This window comes from Canis lupus, chromosome 6 (genome assembly GCF_011100685.1).
Source record: "Canis lupus familiaris isolate Mischka breed German Shepherd chromosome 6, alternate assembly UU_Cfam_GSD_1.0, whole genome shotgun sequence".
Classification (NCBI taxonomy): Eukaryota; Metazoa; Chordata; class Mammalia; order Carnivora; family Canidae; genus Canis; species Canis lupus.
In genome coordinates, this window is record NC_049227.1 from 16,596,235 (window position 1) to 16,615,515 (window position 19,281).

A 19,281-nucleotide genomic window follows, 5' to 3' on the forward strand; every position below is an offset into this window, starting at 1 on the left:
GCCAAGGGCATGGCCGTTCCGGAAACCTAACCTGACTTTTGGGCAGAGTGTCAGCCCCTCACTGAGCTTCAGTGTCCCCACCTGTGAAATGAGAAGAAAGCCGACCTTGCACTTGCTTTAGAGACAGTGATAATTTATGTTGGCTGGTTTGCAAGGTGCTGGTGCACAAAAAAGGGGCTGCAGGGGGGCTGGGGCATAATGGGATGCAGAGCCCAGGAGGCACCAGCGTGCTCTGCTCCCAGGGATTCTTGAGCTCCAGGGTTTATGTTGGCCCTCAGGGGAGTCCTCTTCTTGGAAGCCCTGGGGCTGGCCTGTCATAGAATCCTGTGCCCACACGGCGCCCCACGCAGACAACAGGCTTAGGGGGAGCCTCCAGGAGGGCTCCCGGGAGCATTCAGGCCCTGAATGTCCTGGCTCCGCTGGGCAAACACAGTATGCCCACAGGTGCCAGGGCTGTGTAGGCATGATGCTTACCCTCTGGGACTGACCCTCACCCAGCTCTGTCTGCCACACCAGAAGTGGGACATGTGGCTCGCCCCCTCTTCTTCCTGCCTGCAGGCCCTCCTCCCAGCCACGGTGCCAGCCACGGTGCCAGCCACAGCGCCTGGAAAGCTGAGCCTTGGCTCCACCCAGTTCCAGGACTTACTTCTGTGGAGGGTGGGTGGCAGCGGAGCTCAGGGCATGAGGACCCAGACTCCAACATACATTTGCTCTAGTTTTATTGCACTTTTACCACATTGCAAACTATTCCACAAAAATGCTGCAAAATTCAGCCTGTTGCCGAGGCCCGCAGAGGAGCCCATGTGACGTATTTACACCAACTATCAAAGCAGAGTCAGAAGATGAGCAGCACCCTCAGCCGCCGAGAAAAGTCCAGGTGCTGCTGGGCGGCTCTGAGAAATGGAAGACGTGGTCATTGGCGTCACTCTGAAACTGGGAGTCTGTCCGTCCACCAGCCCATGATGACACCGGGTGCCTTCTGCACTGAGACGGGACTCAGCCATGGGGCTGGGGCCCCAGGAGGGAGAGATGGGGGCTTGTTTCAAGTTAGGTCCAGAGTGAGTGCACCTGGGGGGAGAGTCCGGCCCCAGTGGGCGCGGCCCTCTTGTGTGCATTTGGTAGGTGGTCTGGGGTCTGCATAGGTGTCACTATTTATGTACATAGACACCATGTATAAATACAAAATAGTAAATAAAGGCTTCCTTTCCGTAGAAAAAGGGTGGGTCGCCCCCGCCGCCAGGCCGCCTCGTCCGTGAGCACAGAGCGCCCCCTCCCCAACCTTCTCTGGTCTTGAAAGCGAATACAACGTGTCTTGTCAGACCCACTGCCGAAGGACCTCACGTTCCCGTGGTTCCCCAATTCCCGGAGTGGCCTGTCTGTTCCTGAAATCACCGAATTCACGGTGCAGATGCGCGTGTCCCTCCTCCACGGCAGGCTGGCGGCTCTCGGTCACTACCTGCCGGGGGGCGCTCTGTGCTCGGGGTCCAGGTCATCCTCCACCACGCTGTGGGGCCCGTCCTTCTCCACGCAGTCCCTGATGGCCTGCAGCACGATGCGCAGCCGCCGGTCCAGGGCCTCCAGGTGCGGCCTATACAGGATGGGGGCCACTCGGTCCTTGCGCAGGGACTCGGCCATCAGCAGACTCAGCCTGTACTCCTCCTTGGCCAGAAGCTGCAGCCGCAGGTAGGTGGACTTCCTGATCCTGCAGTGTAGACAGAAGTCAGTACCTGACCCCCAGAAACTGGGTATGGGGAGGCCGGGATGAGGAGCCGTGTTGGCTCTATGTGGGGTGGTCCCGGGTTGGTCCCTGACCTGCTCAGAGGCACCGTGGTGAGCGTCCTGCCCGGCAGCGCAGGTGGCCACTTGAGACCCGAGGGGTGAGCGCAGGGACCCAATACTCCAAGCAGACACAGGGTGGGGAGGGACAGCCCACCCATCCAGGGGACGGTGCCCAGCTCAGCTCTCCACACCTGCCCTGTGGCCTGTTTCATCAACCGTAAAAGGAAGCATGGGTGGGGAGTGTGGGGGGGGGTGGAGCCCCACAGAGAGGGTTGCAGAGTGGCACAGAGCGCTGGGGGCAGGACGCTGTCTGAGCCTCACTGTCCTCATCTGTAAGATGGGCCGTTACAGCTGGCATGAGCTGCGTGCCAGGAAGAGCTTTGCAGAGCCGTAGCTCCTGCCGCCAGGTGTCGGGGTGCCAGCCTGTGTGCTGCCGTGCAGTGGGAGTGGGGCTTCGGGGGAGCCCCTCTTCTCTGTATCTTGGCTGGCAGGGATCGGGGGGCTCTGCCCAGCCTGTGGCCAGGCTGGGGGCTCCCTAGGGGGGCAGAGGGTGGACACCGTACCTGCAGCACTGCTGTAAAGGCACCAGAATGGACAGCTCGTCATGGGAATATTTTCCAAACCTGCCCAAGGGAAAGCGGGATTGTTGAGGGTGCCATGGGCAGCAGGACTCCTGTGTGCACCACCTCCCACACGCATCCCCCGGGGGACCCCAAGCACTGCAGTGAGCAGCACCTCGTGTGTGCCCTGCCAGGCCACCAGGGCCACGGAAACCAGGCAGTGTGTCCCTGGCAGTCTGTCTCCTGCACCCCTGGGCGTATGTCCTCTAGCAGTGTGTCCCCAGTGCCCCGGGCAATATGTCCCCTGGTAATGTGTCCCTGGGCAGTGTGTCCCCAGCAGTCTGTCCCCAGTGTGTGTCCCCAGCACCCTGGGCAGTATGTCCCCAGTGTCCCAGGCAGTGTGTTCCCGGCAGTCTGTCCCCAGTGTGTGTCCCCAGCACCCTGGGCAGTATGTCTCTGGGCAGTGTGTCCCGGTCTCTGCTGTCCCCAGCAGCACACGTGGGGCTTGGGATGAGAGAGGCCCCTGAGAGCTGCTTGGTGTTCTGGCCACTGCACTGGGCAGCAGCTCATAGATGTGGGACCTGAGGCAGGCTGAGGGGAGAAGGCACCAGGGTGGGGCAGCCCAGGGTCCAGCCGCAGTGCTGTCTTTTACAGCTGGGAATCTGTGGCCCCCACATACAACTGTCCAGGCATCGGAGACCAGCAGCTCTAACCACTTAGGAATGTAGGTCCCCGCATGCACCCCTCTGCTCATAAGGCAGAGGGCTCTCCTAGGTGGCCCAGGCCCGCCCAGAAGCCAGCCAGCAGTGGCCCTCTTCGTAGGGCAGGGAGAGCCATTTGTCCCAGTGAGCCAGTCCCAGATGACTAAGATGCCTTCTGGGCAAGTAGCCTCTCTGGGACTCAGTTTCCCCAGGGTAACAGGAGGACATGACAGGACTCAGCACACAGGGTGACCCTGATGGTCAGGAAGAGTAACACTACAGGCCTTTCCTGCCGACAGGAGCTGCATCACACACAAAGCGTCCCCAGGGGACGGCCACCACCCGCACTCGGAGCCCGAGTCCTCCCAGGTCCAGAAGGCTCACCCTCTTCCGTTGTCTAAGTGAATGATAAACGTCTCATTGCCAAACTTCTCAAAAGTCTCATAGTGATGGCGGTCCATGTTCCCTGTGGAGAGAAGCAGACCGAAAACTCAGGGCTGTCCCCCACTGCCCACGTCTGACCCCAAGGCCAGAGCCACGGGGCAAAGCAGGTGTTTGGCCGCAGCAGGGTCACATGTAGGGTGGGAGCTCCCAGTGCAGGCTGGGGCTGCGACATACCCATGAGGAAGTCAAAAATGGTCATGTCCATGATGTCCAGGACGCGGTGGCTGCTGTCATAGGGGGGTGTCTGCTTCACCTCCTCACAGTAGTCAGGGTCCACTTCCCACCTGCAGGGAAGCCAGTGTGAGAAGGCCAGGTGCCTCCTCTGTGTGGACAGGGAGGCCCCAACCAGCTCAGCACAGCAGAATTACTGCAGTGAGGACTGGGGGTGGAAAGAGGTGTCACCACAGAACAGTGCTACAGCTGAGGCTGCATCAACAGGAGTGTGGGGCTGGGAGGTGGTCAAACCACATCTGGAGGGTTGCCATTAAGAAACAGGGCCTGGACAGCAGTCACAGAGATACCTCCATGGCCACCCTTCTGCACAAGGGACAAGAAGGGCAGGGAGTGTGAGTGGAGTTCAAACTCGGACAAGCTGTGTTTCGGGCTGCAGCAGGCCAGTCCGCTCCACTGCGGGGGTGCATCTGATTCTCACCGCCATCTACTCACAAAGGGGAGGTGCCAGCCACGCAGGGGGCAGGCAGGGGGTGTGCCTCCCCTCCCTGATACTCCTTACCCCTGTGGCTGTCAACGGGCCTGAGGCCCCTCTGAGCAAAGTGGGCAGAAGCCTCTCAGACCCCGGGATGTCCGAGTAAGGAGGATGCGGGCCACGCGCAGGGCCTGTCCAGCTGACACTCACTCTGCCTTCTTGCGCTTGTGGTACGAGCGCCGCCAGGGATTCCTCCATGTCTTCCTCTTGGCCAGGGACAGGTCTGGCAGGAAGGCCGCCAGCGAGCCCTCTATCTGGTCCGGCTTCCCGCACAGGGCGTGCTCGGTGGAGCAGTAGTAGGAACACTCGCCATAGAAGCAGATGTTGTTGGCTGGTGGCAGACGGACATACTGGTGAGTGGAGCGGGGGCGGGGGGGGCATCAGTAGGGCGGGGGGGAGCATCACCCTCACGCCAGCCCTCCCCACCTGTCTGTCTGGGGCCAGGCCCCGGGGCACACCTTCTGGCAGGCCAGGCTCACCCACCGTCTCACCCCGGCTCTTACGAATTGCTGCAACCCATGCTACAGGACACAGAGGCCCAGAGACAGGAGCTGACCTGCCTGAGGCCACACAGCTGGGGGAGCTGGCGTTCGGATCTCAGACTGGCATCTACTGAGATTCTAGAGTCAGTGTTCAGTGCCTTAAAAAAAAGGCACTCTCACCATGAAGAAAGTGTAAACACTCTACAGTGGGAGAGGATGTTCAAAACTCGTAGCCCTGACAAGGATCTAGCACTCAGCACAGGAGAACTTGTACAACCCCATAATAAAAGGGTAAATAGCCCAACTAATAAATGCCCCCAAGGAGTTCAACAGACTTTTCTCCAAAGAAAATATAGAAATGGCCAACGAGGACATGACAAAGATACTCCATGTCTTTGGTCATTCGGGGAGTGCATGCTGAAACCCCAGTGAGACACTGCTTCTTACCCACCAGGCTAGGTTCGGTTGGGGGAAGAGACATGGACCAGTATTGCTGAGGGTGTGGAGTAGCTGGAGGCACACACGGTGCTGGAGGGACACCAAGTAGTGTAGCCCCCCTGGGAGCCGGGTTGGCAGCTCCTCACTAAGTCTGCCGCACAATGACCACACGACGTGGAAATTCTACGCTCGAGCATCCACGTCGTATAGAGAGGGTCCCAGCAGCTCAGTTCAGTGGCCGAATGCAGACAACCCGCGTGTCCCTCCAGAGGCGAGTGGACAAAATGTGGCTCATCCATAAAATGGAACACTGTTTACCCACAATGGGAAAGTGTCAGCCTTGCTGACACAACAAGGCTCCATCGTGGATGAGCCACAAGAGCGTGATGCTCCGTGACAGAAGCCAGACACGAGGGACCCAGGTTGGCACGCTCCGTGTGTGTGACGTGTCTGTAATGGGCAGATCCATCCAGAAAACAGTGGTGGTCCAGCAGCTGGGGGACCTGGGGGGGGGCTGCTAACAGGGATGGGGTTCTTTTTGGGGTGAGGATAATGTTCTGGAACTAGTGGTGATGTGGCACTGTATCACGGATGTACTCAAAACCCCTGAATTGCACACTTCAAAATGATGAGTTTCATTAAAAAAATAATAATAAAGCAGGGCAAATTTAACTCAATCTAAGCACAAACGATGGGCACATTATTTAAAGAAAAAGAATAAAGTGCCATGGTCATTTTGTTGCCAAAAAAAAGATGACCAATTGTATAGTATCTGACTCATGTCTCAGTAAGACGAGTCATTGATAAATCGCGCATCGCTGGCTGCTGTGCTTTGGTGAGCTGTCGCTGGAGACCCCAACCAGTTGTCCCTGATGTGTGCTTCCCGACGGAGTTCAGTTGCTTTGTGGGTACGGGGGAGAAACCCTCCAGACCTGGAGTGTGTAGTAACTCGGCAGCCAGAGGGGCAGGCACCACGCACAAGCCCCCAAAGGTGCAAACAGCCAGTTTCTCAGACGAGGCGTCTCCTCTGCTGCTGCTGCACACCCTGCCCAAGCAACACTCACGAGGCTCCCAGGGTCTTCCAGCCACAGGTTCACTCTCCTCATGGAATGAAAACATGCATGGCAAGGCCCTGCTACGTGGTGGGGGGCACTTGTCTGCTCTCCTGCAAGTGAAGAGTCTCCGCGCCCGGTGAGCAGCCACCCAGAGGAGACGGGAAGGCGCCCTGCTGGCATACGGCGCGTCCCTGCTTGGATCGCCTGTCTCTCTTCCTCCCAGGACCTCGTGACCCCAGAGCCAGCGCTGGATGATCGCCACAGAGGACGATCCAGGAAAGATCAGTCTGTGACCTCGTTTGTCAGCATCCCACCAACACCCAAAACAGCCTCAGCCGAGGCAGCGGCTCCACTTTCAGGAGGAAAGTCTTTCTCTGATCCTGTTGGCCAGAGCCCTGGGGTGTCTAATCTAGGAGCCGGAGCTAGTTTTAGATGGATTCACGCTGGGAGACAAAGGCATGTTGTGAGCACACGGCGTTTTCCTCCTCGGAGATGCAAGTCTGGTTTCTAAAGGGATATCCAGGGTAGGCCCGGAAAGTTTCCCAGGGGTGCAACCCCGGTGGGGTGCTTCTGCCCTGGGCTGCAGTGTCCACACCTGAATGACGGCTCCAGCAGCACCTGCTCAGGGGGCTGGGTGTTAAACACAGTAACCAGGTCAAGTCAGATATGTAGCAGCAAGTCAGGGGCCACTGCATGTGAGCGGTCATTAGCTCGCCCCTGCCCTTGGACAGAAGTGGGCGAGGGAAAGGAAGGAGCAGGGGCCTGTTTCATCTCCGTGATGACAACTGAGATAGACACAGGAAAACCTGCCTTCCCCAGCACTCTAGGCCACTCCTCAACACCTGACACCTTGGGGGAAGACAGGCTGGTCTCTGCACAAGGACTGACGCGTTCCCCCCACCTGTGAGGCCTGAGGGTGGAGACCAGGAGCATTTCAGGGATCTGCCCGGCAAGAAGGTGAGTCCCAAAGAATGGGACGCTTGCTATCCTTGTCCAACCTGGGTGGCTCTGACATGTTGGTGGCTGTCAGGTGGGGCTGGAATGCTGGGGAGCTACCGTCACTCAGGAGTGGCTGAATTTTTCCCACTCATTTTATAGAGGGTGACAAAACATGAGAGACTCCTAACTCTGGGAAATGAACAAGGAGTAGTAGAAGGGAAGGTGGGCAGGAGGATGGGGTGACTGGGTGATGGGTGCTGAGGGGGGCACTTGATGGGAAGAGCACATGTTATACTGTATGTTGGCAAATCGAAATCCAATAAAAAAAATATATATATATATAAAGGAGTGGCCTGAAGACATCTGGGCCCAGCCTGGGACCCCCTCTCACCCTCCACGTGCATTTAAATTGGACATTGTGTCCATAGTGTGTGGGCAGGGTCCCCAGACCCCTGGCCCATGTGGCAGGAACAAGAGCCACTTTAAAGATGTGGGTGGGGGCTGAGTGGCTGGGAGGGGTTCCCAGCTGCTCACATTCTGTGTCTCATCCTGGAGGTGGGCTCCCCTATGGAAACCCATGGATGTGGGCACCTTCCAGGATGTATGAGACGTGTCCACAGATATTTACCGAAAAAGCATAAGGAATTTGTGGGGCTCAGCTCACTGGGTTCTGACCTGTCCTGCCTCTGCACTGCTATGTGGCGGGGGGCACTTGGCTGCTCTCCTGTGAGTTCTGCATCCTGACACCATCCTCCGTACTGACAGGGCCCTGTCTCTGGCGCACAGAAGGACCGCAGTGTACTTGAGCTCAGCCCACCTCCTAGGGTATCAGTCCTCCTGCCAGAGGCTGGCATCAGGCAGGGCTGGGCCAGAGGGTTGCCTGTACCTGCCACAGGCCCCTCCGGCTCTCAGCTGGTGCCAAGCTCCCCTCTTGGTGACTGTGACTTTCCCCTTTCATGACTGACCCCAGAGCAGAACTACTCGGGCCTCTGAGGTGGGAGGAAGATTAACCTCTCCAACATGTGCCTGAAGCTCAAGTGAAGCTTGGCCTCTGTGGCTACTTTGCGACTGGATGGTTCTAGCAATGCAAAGCAGAAGGGGTGCAAGTGAATCTGAATAGACTTTGTTTTCTAGAATGGGGTCGACGCTGGCTCCCACCATCCAGCTGCGTTACAGAAAACCACACACTTCAAAGGGCTTTTGGGAAGAGATCCGGCTGATGGAGTGGCGCTGCGTCCCATCAGGTCCAGACACCAGGAACAGGGATCCAGCCATCTGAGTGGCACCATGGAAGATTCCGGCAATCATGGTGCCGAACGCAGGCATCCTCGCTATCGCCATAGGACACTGGGAACAGGCCAGGGCTGACAGTTGCAGTGCACGGAGCACCAAACCACCACAGTGGGCAGCACGTGTCCTAATGTGCCTGCTCAGAGGAGGGACTGACTCTGGCTTCTGTTGACAGAAAGGAATCCACAACCCATCACCCACCACACGCAGAACATCAGTGCTGGGGCCCTGGATGCTGTGGCTCCGCGGCCCCTTCCTTCCTTGAGAGCCCTGGCACGGCAGCTCCTGAGGGGAGGCCCCTCTGCCCTGAGAAAACTAAATATGGAAACATCCTGATGCATTTTCCTCTCTTGACACTTCAGACTGTAGTTCCTCTCTTCATTTTGGGCAAGTTACTGAGTCCCTTCTGGATGGTGCCTTCAACAGATGACTGCATGACAACGTGCACTGCATCCGTCTGGTGCAACCGGACTCTGACTTAAAAACCAACATGCTGGATACCACACGACCATGCGGATGGATCTCAGAATGGTGCTGCCGAGCCAGAAGACAGACAGACAGACAGACGACAGCACACACCGTGTGCCACTCCCGCTTGTGCAAACTGCAGAAGCAGCGAAGTCACCCTCAGAGATACATAACAGATTGTGTTGTCTCGGAGGATATAGGCCAGGATGGGACCGGGAAGGATGGACCAGTTCTCTGCTTATCAAAACTCATGCAACTTCTCACTGTGACACTATTTACAAAGAGCATGTCAATCACACCTTGATAAAATCGGTTAAAAACGGGGATGACGAAACAATCTGCCCCCCGGTCCTGCCTGAGAGTTACATGAGGAATCCCACAGCGTGCACACAGCAGTGCCTGGCAATAGCAGGTGCTCAGTGATGTACGTGTCCCGTCCCCACCGTGTGATGACTGAGGGGAAGGACGCAGGGCCCAGGGAGCCTCCTTGCAGGCCCCACTGGCAGGCGCAGCCCCGTCTGAGGGGCTTGGGGGCTGCCCACATGGGAATGGGCTAGTTTCTGCCGAGGGGACACAATCCAGCCTGAACGGCCACTCCCCCAAGTATGCCCTTGGCAATAACAGGCATTCTGGCCCATCTCTGCTGACCCTATGTCAGTCCCTCGGTGGGTGTGGGTTCTGTGGTGAAAGCCCCAGAACTAGTCCAGGACAGAAATACAGAGCATCCACCTAACATAGAGGGACACTGGTGAGTGATAAACTGGGCGGTGGGTGTGGGAAGCAGGTATGTTGTAATTTTTGAACACTGAACAACATCACCAGGAATGTTACAATAAAAACCACAAAACCACGGACAAGGAGCAGCCACAGAGCCTGGGCGTCCCGCGGTGTGACCCAGCCTGGACTCGGAAGGCTCGTCAGCACTTGGGGCAGCATGGGTGTGGCGTGTGAGGGTGTGGAGGCCGATTACAGATGCTGGGAATAAGAGCTCCTGGGGTAGGCTGTGGGCAGAGGGAAAGGAGCAGCTCGAGGTCTTGGGGTGGGGGAGGAGGGGGGCGTAATTCCAGCAGAGGGCACTAGAACCCAAGATTGGGGACGCAGGTTTCCACCCTTGCAGAAGGACCTTCCCAGAAGCTCAGGCTGTGCAAACAGGAGCTGAGTTCCCAGTGAGCCGATGAGCTCCCGTCTCTGGGTGTGTAAGCTGCCCAGGATGTATGAGACATGTCCACAGAAATTTACCGAAAGGGCAGGCTTAGACAAGGCTGACCGAGAAGCACCCTTTGGTCTCTGGTCACGGGGTGAGCCGCTGAGGCACAGAGAGCAGGGGCAGGAGATTTCTGTCCTATTTCCCTGTTATGGGGTCAGAGAGGAGGAGCCCCGTGAGGGTGTGCTGAGTTGCGGATGACCGAAATGAAGCCTGGTTAAGCCGTGGGCCTCACCCCAGGCAAATCTGTGAATGCTGTCAAGAAACCATGCAGCCCAAACCACCAGCAGAAGCCAGATGTCGGGGACCCCCGGGCACAGCCAGTCAAGGGCCTTACGTGGGTTTGATGTGCATGAACTAACGGTGTGGCCACGGCGTTCCCACGGACAGGCCCTCACCACCAGGAGGGTCTCTATCCCAGGGTAGGTCCATGCTCATCCTGTGCTCCACTTCTCTGGCATCCCCTGGACACTCTGGCACCTCCAGGAACCGCATACAAGGGACAGATCCCTGAGACTGAAGGTATTCCCCACGCTCAGGCTGAGCAAGCCTGCTAGCAGCCCTGCTGGCTCAAGTTCTCTCAGGGACAGGGATACCTGCTGTCACTCAGCACCCGGGACCCATGATTCTGGAGGGTGTGACTTACATTTAGGTGTGCGCTGGAGATTGAGGATATAGTCTTAAAGTTTTCCATAAATGTCAGCCCCTCTCTCTCTGTAGCACATGGTACACGCAGGCCCCTGCCACCCTTGAGGGCACCAGGAGGCAGCCCAGGCCTTGCCACTGGGTGAGGGTCTTGCCAGGGTGTTTCTTACTCCAGGGGACATTTCAGAGAACAGAGGTTCCTCTAGCCCGGCCACCTGGAGAAGACTCTCCAGAGTGGCTGGGAGTTTTCAAAAATGAACTCATTTGGGCAGCCCCGGTGGCTCAGAGGTTTAGCGCCGCTGTCAGCCCAGGGCGTGATCCTGGAGTCCCGGGATCGGGTCCCACGTCAGGCTCCCTGCATGGAGCCTGCTTCTCCCTCTGCTTGTGTCTCTGCCTCTCTCTCTCTCTGTCTCTCACAAATAAATAAATAAAATCTTAAAAAAAAAAATGAACTCATGTTGTCTTCGAAAACAAACAAATGGTAGGAAAAACCTCTATACCCAGACCAGGGGATTGATTTAAGGATGGTAACTTGGCCATTTGGCAGCCTTTTAAAATTACGATGTAGACACACCCCAACACATAACTGTGTTGTCCAGCAGAAGGGATGCCCTGCATGTGGCCCCATGAAAGCAACGGGCTGGATTATACAACTATTCTTTATAATCCTTCTTCTTCGTCAAAAAGGTAAGTACACACTGGTGGTTACCATGTAATAAGCTGGTTACCTGGGGAAATGAAGAAGGTCCTCCACAGCTTCTTGTCTCTTGTCACATCCCGGATTTCCTTGGTCATGTTGACCATCCTGCCAGCCACGGGGGGCACCCGGCGGAAATCTAGGATCCTGGCGGGAAAGTGACAGGGAAAGGGTTCATGCCCGGGCTGGGGCAGAATGAATACCCATCTCTCTGCGTTGGGCCTAAGGGGTTAGGCCCAACTTGGAGCCCACAGTTCTACCTGGTGCTGTCAGCGACCAGAAGACATGGGCTCCATGAGACTACTTTATTTCTAGCAGAGGCCTGCCAGGTGCCCAGACCCTCCTTTCAGGTCTCAATAAATTAAAATTAATTTGGCCACTTTTTAACGGAATGCCATCTGAACTGCACTGCACTCACCCACTTGCACAGATACGAGCCCCATGTGCTGCCCCCGGATGCCCTCCGAGGGAAGGTGGCTGGGCATGGGGAGCCGGGCGTCCTATATCCCCCTACACACTCCTGCAGGCATGCCCTGCCTGCTATATTTGCCGCCTTGTGTCATAAACAAGCTCTACCTCCCAAGTGAGTGACCCCTGTTGCCTTTGTGGCAACTACTCTTCACAGAAGGGCTCTTTGCTGGGTTTGGGATGCTCAGTAGCTGAAATTGTTGAAAATCTGACTTGGGGTTTCTGTGGCTGCCAAACAGGATTTGTAATCTTTAAAAATACAAAACAAAACAGGCCTTGCAAACTTCAGTGTATCGGGGGGTCTTAAGAAAACCCTCATCTGCAAGTCTGGGGGGACCCCGGGGACTCTGCTTTCTACCCAGCCTGGAGGACCGTGAAGCTGCGGCCTGGACTACACCCCAAGCTGGAGGTCCCTGCCATGTAAGCAGGGTAGCTCCAGAAGGCCAAGATGGGGTCCCCCGCCCCCCGGATGCTGGCCCGTGACAACCTCTGGAGGGCACACCTACACGGCCACCCATTACCGCCTGCCCAGCTCCCCAGCAGCAGGCGGCAGTGCGGAGACCAAAAAGGAGTTCATGTTGTGCGCGGTAGAGCCATCCCAGAAGACGGGCGATGGATCTGGGGCACAGCTCACCTGTCCAGGTGGAAGGCAGCGATCTCTGCATTGTGCCTCTCATAGTCAGAGAAATAAAAGAAGTCAGGTGGTGTTTCCTGCTCCCTTGTTTGCCTGGAGAAAATGGGATGAAACAAAGGATTTATCACCGTCAAAACCCTCCAGTGAAAGGGTACAGGTGGCTTTTACCGGCTGGCAAAAACAGACTGTCAAACTTCCAAGAATGTTCTGAGCCAGTTGTTAAAGTCATCCTTAAAAATCAGCTTATATATAAACACACAACCACATAAGTTACATTTAAAAAGTAATAAACATTTAAATCTCATCACTTCCCAGTTATTTCACGGCATCCTACTGTCTGCTCTCGAGGCTGGCTGCTGACTTCTCCTGCGTTTGCAGGTGCAAATAGCATATGATGAGTTGATGCATGTCCCCAAGGCCACCTTCAGTGACCTCTTGCTGAGAACTTCAAATCAGCCAATGAGGAAGTATTTGCACCACAGGATGGGCTTCTTCGTATGGCCCCAGCCCCAGCCGGTGCTGTCCAAACATGCTGTGGAGAAGACCACGTTCTACGTATCACTAGCCACGTGCAGCTCTAGACACACAGTGTGCTAGTGTGGCTGAGGCACCGGCTGATGTGTCTCATTCTGGCCGATCTGGATGTGAGTGGGCGCACCTGGCTAGGGGCCACTGTCCTGGACGGTGCAGCTCTAGTGGGTGAGGCCTGAGGCCTCCCTAGTCCTCGTCCTCTGTGCTGCTTTCCTCACCTAAGCGGAATAGTGGGCCTACCTAGATCCTTCTCTGCCTGCTGTCTCTCTGGCTTTGCCTCTCCAGGGCTGTTTGCATGCCCTTGACCCCGGCAGCTCCTCTGGCCTGATGTGGTTTCTGTCTGCCCTCCAGGTGGGCCAGCTCTATCTGTGGCCACCACCTCCAGGAAGCCCCTCCAGAATAGTTTTTTTCCTTTCAGAGGCCTTTCCTGGTAAATGCACCTGGGGTCTGCATGCATGCATGCTAAGATGGGAGACCCCTCCTGGCTCCCCCAGACCCTGTCTGCAGGAGAACGTTTGTCAGATCTGCCTCCATGGAACAGAGAGCACGTCCCCAGGCCCAGCTCTGCCACTGGCTGGTGTGTGACCCCTCTGGGATACCCAGTTCTACACCCTGAAGGGACAGTGGGCATAGCTGCCTCTTGGGGCTCTGTGGGATGAGGTTCAGTGTGGGCGGGCCTCCAGGGAGGGAGGGTGGGCCTCAAGGACCTCGTCTTCACAGGAGGGCCACTGAAGCCCAGGGAGGGTCACTGATGGCGGGGCCAGGGTCCTGACTGCCTGCTACAGACCACACACGCACACATGTGTACACACATACACACTCGCAAGCACTCCTCGCCAGGACAGGGTGTCAGAAGCATCTCCAAGAGAAGTAGGACCTGGTCTGTTACCTTTTCTCTGGCACAGCCACCCTCCCGCAAAGGAGCCTGTGGTGGCACAGAAGATAGTTTGGCTTCCTTGTGGCAAAAGAGGCTCCAAGCTCAAGCCAGAGATGAGTGACCAGCACAAATCTAGGCATAAGCACATCCCACTGCCCACTGCTCTGCTCTTGGCCTAGAAGCAGAAGGGCAGCCAGGGGCAGGTCCACCCCAGGCTCTGTGGCCAGGCCTCAGCTCCTGCACCCTCAGCCCCAAGGCCTTCTAGCCAGATTAGCATACCTAGGGTTGCGAGCCCTGGGTGAGCACTGAGGGTCCAGGCAGGAGGGAAGCAGAGGGAGCAGCCATGAGAGTGTATGGGGCAGGTGGCCACAGGGTGCTGGCCAGGCTCAGCCTCCCCAAATGGCCCTCATCACCCCATCTCCTTGGTGCCTACCCCCAACCCAGGATTACTGCCACCAGAGACCTCCTGGCTCCCTCTTCAGCTCTGCGCTCCTCTCTCCTCACCCCGGCGCTGCCTCCAGCATCACCACACCTCTCCCAGACCCAGCTCCCCGGACTTCCCCACCTCTGCACCTTTGCCTCTGATGGGCTTTCCACCTATACTGGCCTCCTCCGTCCTTTTCAAGATCAGCCTCAGCCCCCACAGGCTTTCCTTGGCAACCCGGCAGGCCTGCGCTGGCACGCACCTTCTGCAGAGGAACTTGGCATTGCTACATCAGAGCATTGTTCGCAGGGCCTGGGGCAGGAGTGCCTAGCTTTAGAACAGGTGTGCAATAAATAAATGAGTTGATGGAGGGACAGGGAATGGGCGCAAATCGGTCTGCAGCCTCGAGCTCTTCCCTCCCTCATTTCTTCAATATCTACCATCACCACCATCAACACCATCACCACCACCATCATCACCATGTGCAGCGACTTTATCTGTGATGCTAACAAGTGAGCATTTCTACTTGCCAACTCTTTGGCTTTTGTTCCCTCACCCTCACTCCAGCTCATCCCTCTTATCAGGTTGCACACCTGGAAAGCAGGTGGTTCCGAGCCCTGCTACCTGGGAAGCGCCAAGACACTTCCTGGAGGTGGTGTCATCAGGTTCCAGGACAGTTCCTGGTTCCCTCCTGTCTCCCACCTCAGGGCTTTCCAGTGACCTCTGTCCCCAAGCTGTCCACACAAAGAGACAGCTCTTCCCCCCACCCTGAGGCCACACACAGGCCTTCTGCTTGGCTGTCTCAGCTTCCAAATGCCCCTCCCCAGAATGAGGCCGAGTGCAGAGAAGTGGTGATGAAATGCTGTTTGTCTGTATGCTCAGCGACTGTCTTTACCCCTGAGGTGCTTGAGGGGCTCCCGGGGCCTGTGTGCTCCTTGAGCAATGCCTCCAGATGTGTGAAAGACCTGGGCATGGTCTTAAGGCTCCTGTAGGCTGTGAGCAACTTGAGGTAGGGGCTTAGCTTAACCTGTCCTGCTAAGGGTGGGGCTGGGAACTCAGGAAACACCCAAAGGGGAGAGGGCATGTGGCAGGGACGGTGGGCTCCAGGGTGGGCCTCCCCAGGCTTTTGTTTCAGACAGAGTGCCTGTGGGTGGCAGTGAAGGACCCTCGGTTTCCCCAGCTGTGGAATGGGGGTAGTTCTGTGAGTCTCTATCCCCACGAGGTGAGCAGGGCTCTGGGTGCGGCCAGCTGACCCTGGCTCCTGTCATCAGAGTGGCCAAGACTCACACACACAAATGGGCTTGAAGCAGGAAGAATGGCAAGAAGAGGCCCGGACTAAGTGGTAAGGGTACTCGAGACGGGCAGGCTGGCTCTTCCTGCTGACTATCTGGGGAGCAGACACTTGCTAGCTGTGCCCGCCACCCACCTGCACGGTCTGGTGACACGACATGACCCATCAGCTTGCCTCCTGCAGGACATCCTTACCAGCTAATCCCCGCCTGAGAGGAAAAATCAGGGGGTCCCAGAGCTCTTCTCAGGGCTGGGCTGTGGAGCAAGGCACAGCATCAGGGCTTTGGAGGAGGCTCTGGGCACCAGTGGAGGGGAGACAGGGATTTCTCACCTCACCCTGGGCTGGGAGGAGCTGGGCATGGTCCCCTCTGGGGAGGACTGCCAGCTTCCTGCCACGTCCTTGGTGGCACTGGAGAGCAGATGCTGATGCTCACTCAGCCATCTGGGGAGAACACTTTGGAAAAGTTCTGAACTCACTGCACCCGGCAGGAGACCGGACACGGTTGAACCTAGTCGCCTGGCGGCCTCTCCTTCCTCCAGGTGGGTGGCGGAAGCTGGGCCCAGGCAAGGGAGTGGTCTGCCCGGGGCTCTGGCCTTCTTCCTGGGGCGCGGAGCATGGAAATGTGGAAAGAAGATGCTATCAGACAGTCGGGGTTGGCTCGGCACCCGGAGCTTGTGCCTGCCCTGACGAGGGGCGGGGAGCCCAGGCACCTGGGGACGAGTGTGCACCCGGAAGCACAGTGCCAGCAAGTCGCTGTCCTCTCCCGGGGACTGGGAGGGCCCAAGGCGGGCGGCAGCCCCTCCGAGGGGCGCAGGCACAGGAGGAGGCTCCTGGTCTGGCCACCCCCCCCGGGGTCACTGCCCCCACGCAGCGAGCAATCAGAGCTTGGGAGCCCCACTCCAACGGAGGAGTGTCAGCTCACTTTCCTCGGAAAATAGCAGCTAAGGAACCAGGCACCAAGCACAGCCAAGGACATGGTTTCAGGGAAAGGCCCTGGCAGCAGTGACTCAAGGTCAAAGCAGGAAGACGGTGAACTCAGGAGGCCCGGACCCTGGGGGAGGTTATGGTCCTGCTCTCGAGGAAGGCCCCCGAACCTCGTACCTCTGCCTGGCTGGACAACCACACTGAGCCCCACAGGCCATGAGAAACAGGCAGTGGAGGGCAGCCCCCAGGGGAATGCTGAGCATCCTGACACCCTGAAGTCCAGGCCTGCTAAACCCTGACAAGGGGCTGCTCAGGACCAGCTCTTGGGGCCTCCCACTCTTCCACATTCCCTCTTTCCCTCCTCTCCAGAGTCAACCACACCCAAACTCCCTCCCTTTAGAGGAGACTTCCCTTAGCTCAGGAGGAAGCACAGTAAGAGCTGATCATGCATTTTTATACTAAAGTGAGAATGACTACTATGTTGAACTCTCTTAGGAAATCTATGGTCTGAATTTCCTTAAAGGGCAAAAGGAACCTTGCTGATGTGATTAAGTTAGGCATCTTGAGATGGGAAGATTATCCTGTATCATCTGGGGTGTAACGTCATCCCAAGAGTCCATATAAGGAGGCAGAGGGAGATCTAACTGCGCAAGAGGCCACAGTGGTGGCTTCAGAGAGAGGCACTGGGAGAGAATCTGTTTCCTGACCTTCCAGCTTCTAGAGGCTTCCTGCCTTTCTCTGCAAGCAAACACATGGCCTTCCAGAGCCTTCAGAAGTAGCACAGTCTGCAGACCTCCAAAACTGTAGGAGAACACGTTCGTGTTGCCTCAAGCCACTCAGCTTCTGGTAATTGGCCACAGTAGCACAGGCCACTGGCACAGAACCTTTGGCACAGGAAAGCACCGGGGAGGACACGGCGATTTAGCAACCTTGGCACAGTTGTGAAATCCGGTCTCTTTCCTCAGATTGGGTCATGCCATCACTGCTACGTTTATTAGACTTTTAAGAACTGATGCAGAACATTTTGAGAGAAGGTGCCTCTGAAGAAGCCAGAGAGGCAGGATCTAGTACAGACCACGTGAGTCCCTCAGGGCTCTGGTCCTTGTTCCCATTTTAATGACAAGGAAATCCAAGGTCAGGAAGGGGGAAAAGCCTGTGCAGAATCACACAGCCAGAAATAGCAGGTCCTGGGTTCTTTCTCCAGGGAGCACCAAGGTCACACGTGGCTCCCGCTGGCCCTGCACGTCTGCCTTTCCTGCCGGATCAGAACCACCTCTGGGGACTAGGACTGGGTCAGGTGCCAGGCTTCATTGGGGACTTGGGGAGGCCATGTGCCGGCTTAGAGGGCTGGCTGCAGGAACGGTCCCCGAGTCCCCAGAAAGGCCCTGGCTCCCAACAACTGTGATTTCTCCATCCCGCTGGCCCTCAGCGCAGTGGGACCACTCCCTTCCTCCCCGCCCAGTCCCTACTGTCGCTATTCACATCTCAATGTTCTTTAAGTTGTGGGAAAACAGAAAACTTGTGCTTGGTTAAAAATAGAGGAAATTGGCAGCTTTTTACTAAAGCCTGTGGGGGAAGAAAATCCAGCAGTATCCAGCTCTTACTATGAGCTAAGCTGTGTATGTGGATCCACTCCCCGCACCTTCATGACAGCCTGTGAAGTGTCCCCATCCACAGCCAGGACACCGCCGGTTAGAAAGGGCTCAGTTTGGGATCCCTGGGTAGTGCAGCGGTTTGGCGCCTGCCTTTGGCCCAGGGCGCGATCCTGGAGACCCGGGATCGAATCCCACATCGGGCTCCCGGTGCATGGAGCCTGCTTCTCCCTCTGCCTGTGTCTCTGCCTCTCTCTCTTTCTCTCTCTGTGACTATCATAAATAAATAAAAAAAATTAAAAAAAAAAAAACATGTGCGCACTAGAGATAAAATCCAAAAGGCAACTAAAAATCCAAAGAAAGAGTCTTTAGAGCCACAAATCCCCTCCTTAAAAAAAAAAAAAAAAAAAGAAAGGGCTCAGTTTGCAGATGGCCTTACAGAGGGGGACAGAGGTATGCAGTCCCATGTGAGGGAGCCAAATGCCTGTCCGGTCAGTGGGTTCCATATGGCAGGCATGGGGGCTGAGGCCGATCGGATGGGACACAAGAGCCAGAACAGAGCCAACTGCAAACTCTGAGGTCAGGCTCTGGAGCAGGGATAGCTGTGGGACTGCTCGGGGCACAGACAGCTGTTCCACAACTGTTTTCTCGTCAGAGCTGAGGGCCCCTGAGGTCCCTGAGTGCAGATGGAACACTGAGGCCCGGAGAGAGGTGGGCCACACATGCACCTCTTGTGTATCAGGGGAAAAGCACTCCTAGCCAAACCCGCAGGGCAGAAGCAGAGAAAGAGAACACTTGAGGGGCCCCAGAGAAACCGCTGGGAAGCAAGTTTGCAGATATCACTGCACCTCCACTCAGCTGGAAACGCGCGTGTCCATGCTGGGGCACACAGCAGGCTGCCAGGACTCCCGTGTGCCGGGCTCCCTGCTCACTCTATTGTAGGAACTAACAGAGCCAGTGCTCTCCAACACCCTTACTAGCTGGGGACGTGCAGTGTAGCTGCCTGGATGGCCCCCTCTGGAACCCTCCACCTAAGAGGATCCCATCCAGGGCATGTCCCTAAGCACCACCCACCAGTGTCTCCTACCTGATGACCATGAGCAATGCTGCTCTTGCCACTCCCACTCACCCT

General features: G+C 56.8%; 1 protein-coding gene across 1 annotated transcript in view; it reads right to left on the reverse strand.

Annotated features, from left to right (window-relative positions):
- Positions 1 to 702: 702 nt before the first annotated feature.
- FAM20C (FAM20C golgi associated secretory pathway kinase) overlaps positions 703 to 19,281 on the reverse strand; it is a 48,806-nt gene continuing 30,227 nt past the window's right edge. Inside the window, exons 4-10 of the mRNA XM_038539722.1 lie at positions 12,511 to 12,603; positions 11,440 to 11,555; positions 4,341 to 4,521; positions 3,659 to 3,768; positions 3,425 to 3,506; positions 2,343 to 2,402; positions 703 to 1,702 (exon numbers count right to left, since the gene is read on the reverse strand). Coding sequence (XP_038395650.1) covers positions 1,453 to 1,702; positions 2,343 to 2,402; positions 3,425 to 3,506; positions 3,659 to 3,768; positions 4,341 to 4,521; positions 11,440 to 11,555; positions 12,511 to 12,603 — 892 coding nt within the window. The 3' untranslated portion in view covers positions 703 to 1,452. The remainder of the gene's footprint in view (positions 1,703 to 2,342; positions 2,403 to 3,424; positions 3,507 to 3,658; positions 3,769 to 4,340; positions 4,522 to 11,439; positions 11,556 to 12,510; positions 12,604 to 19,281) is intronic.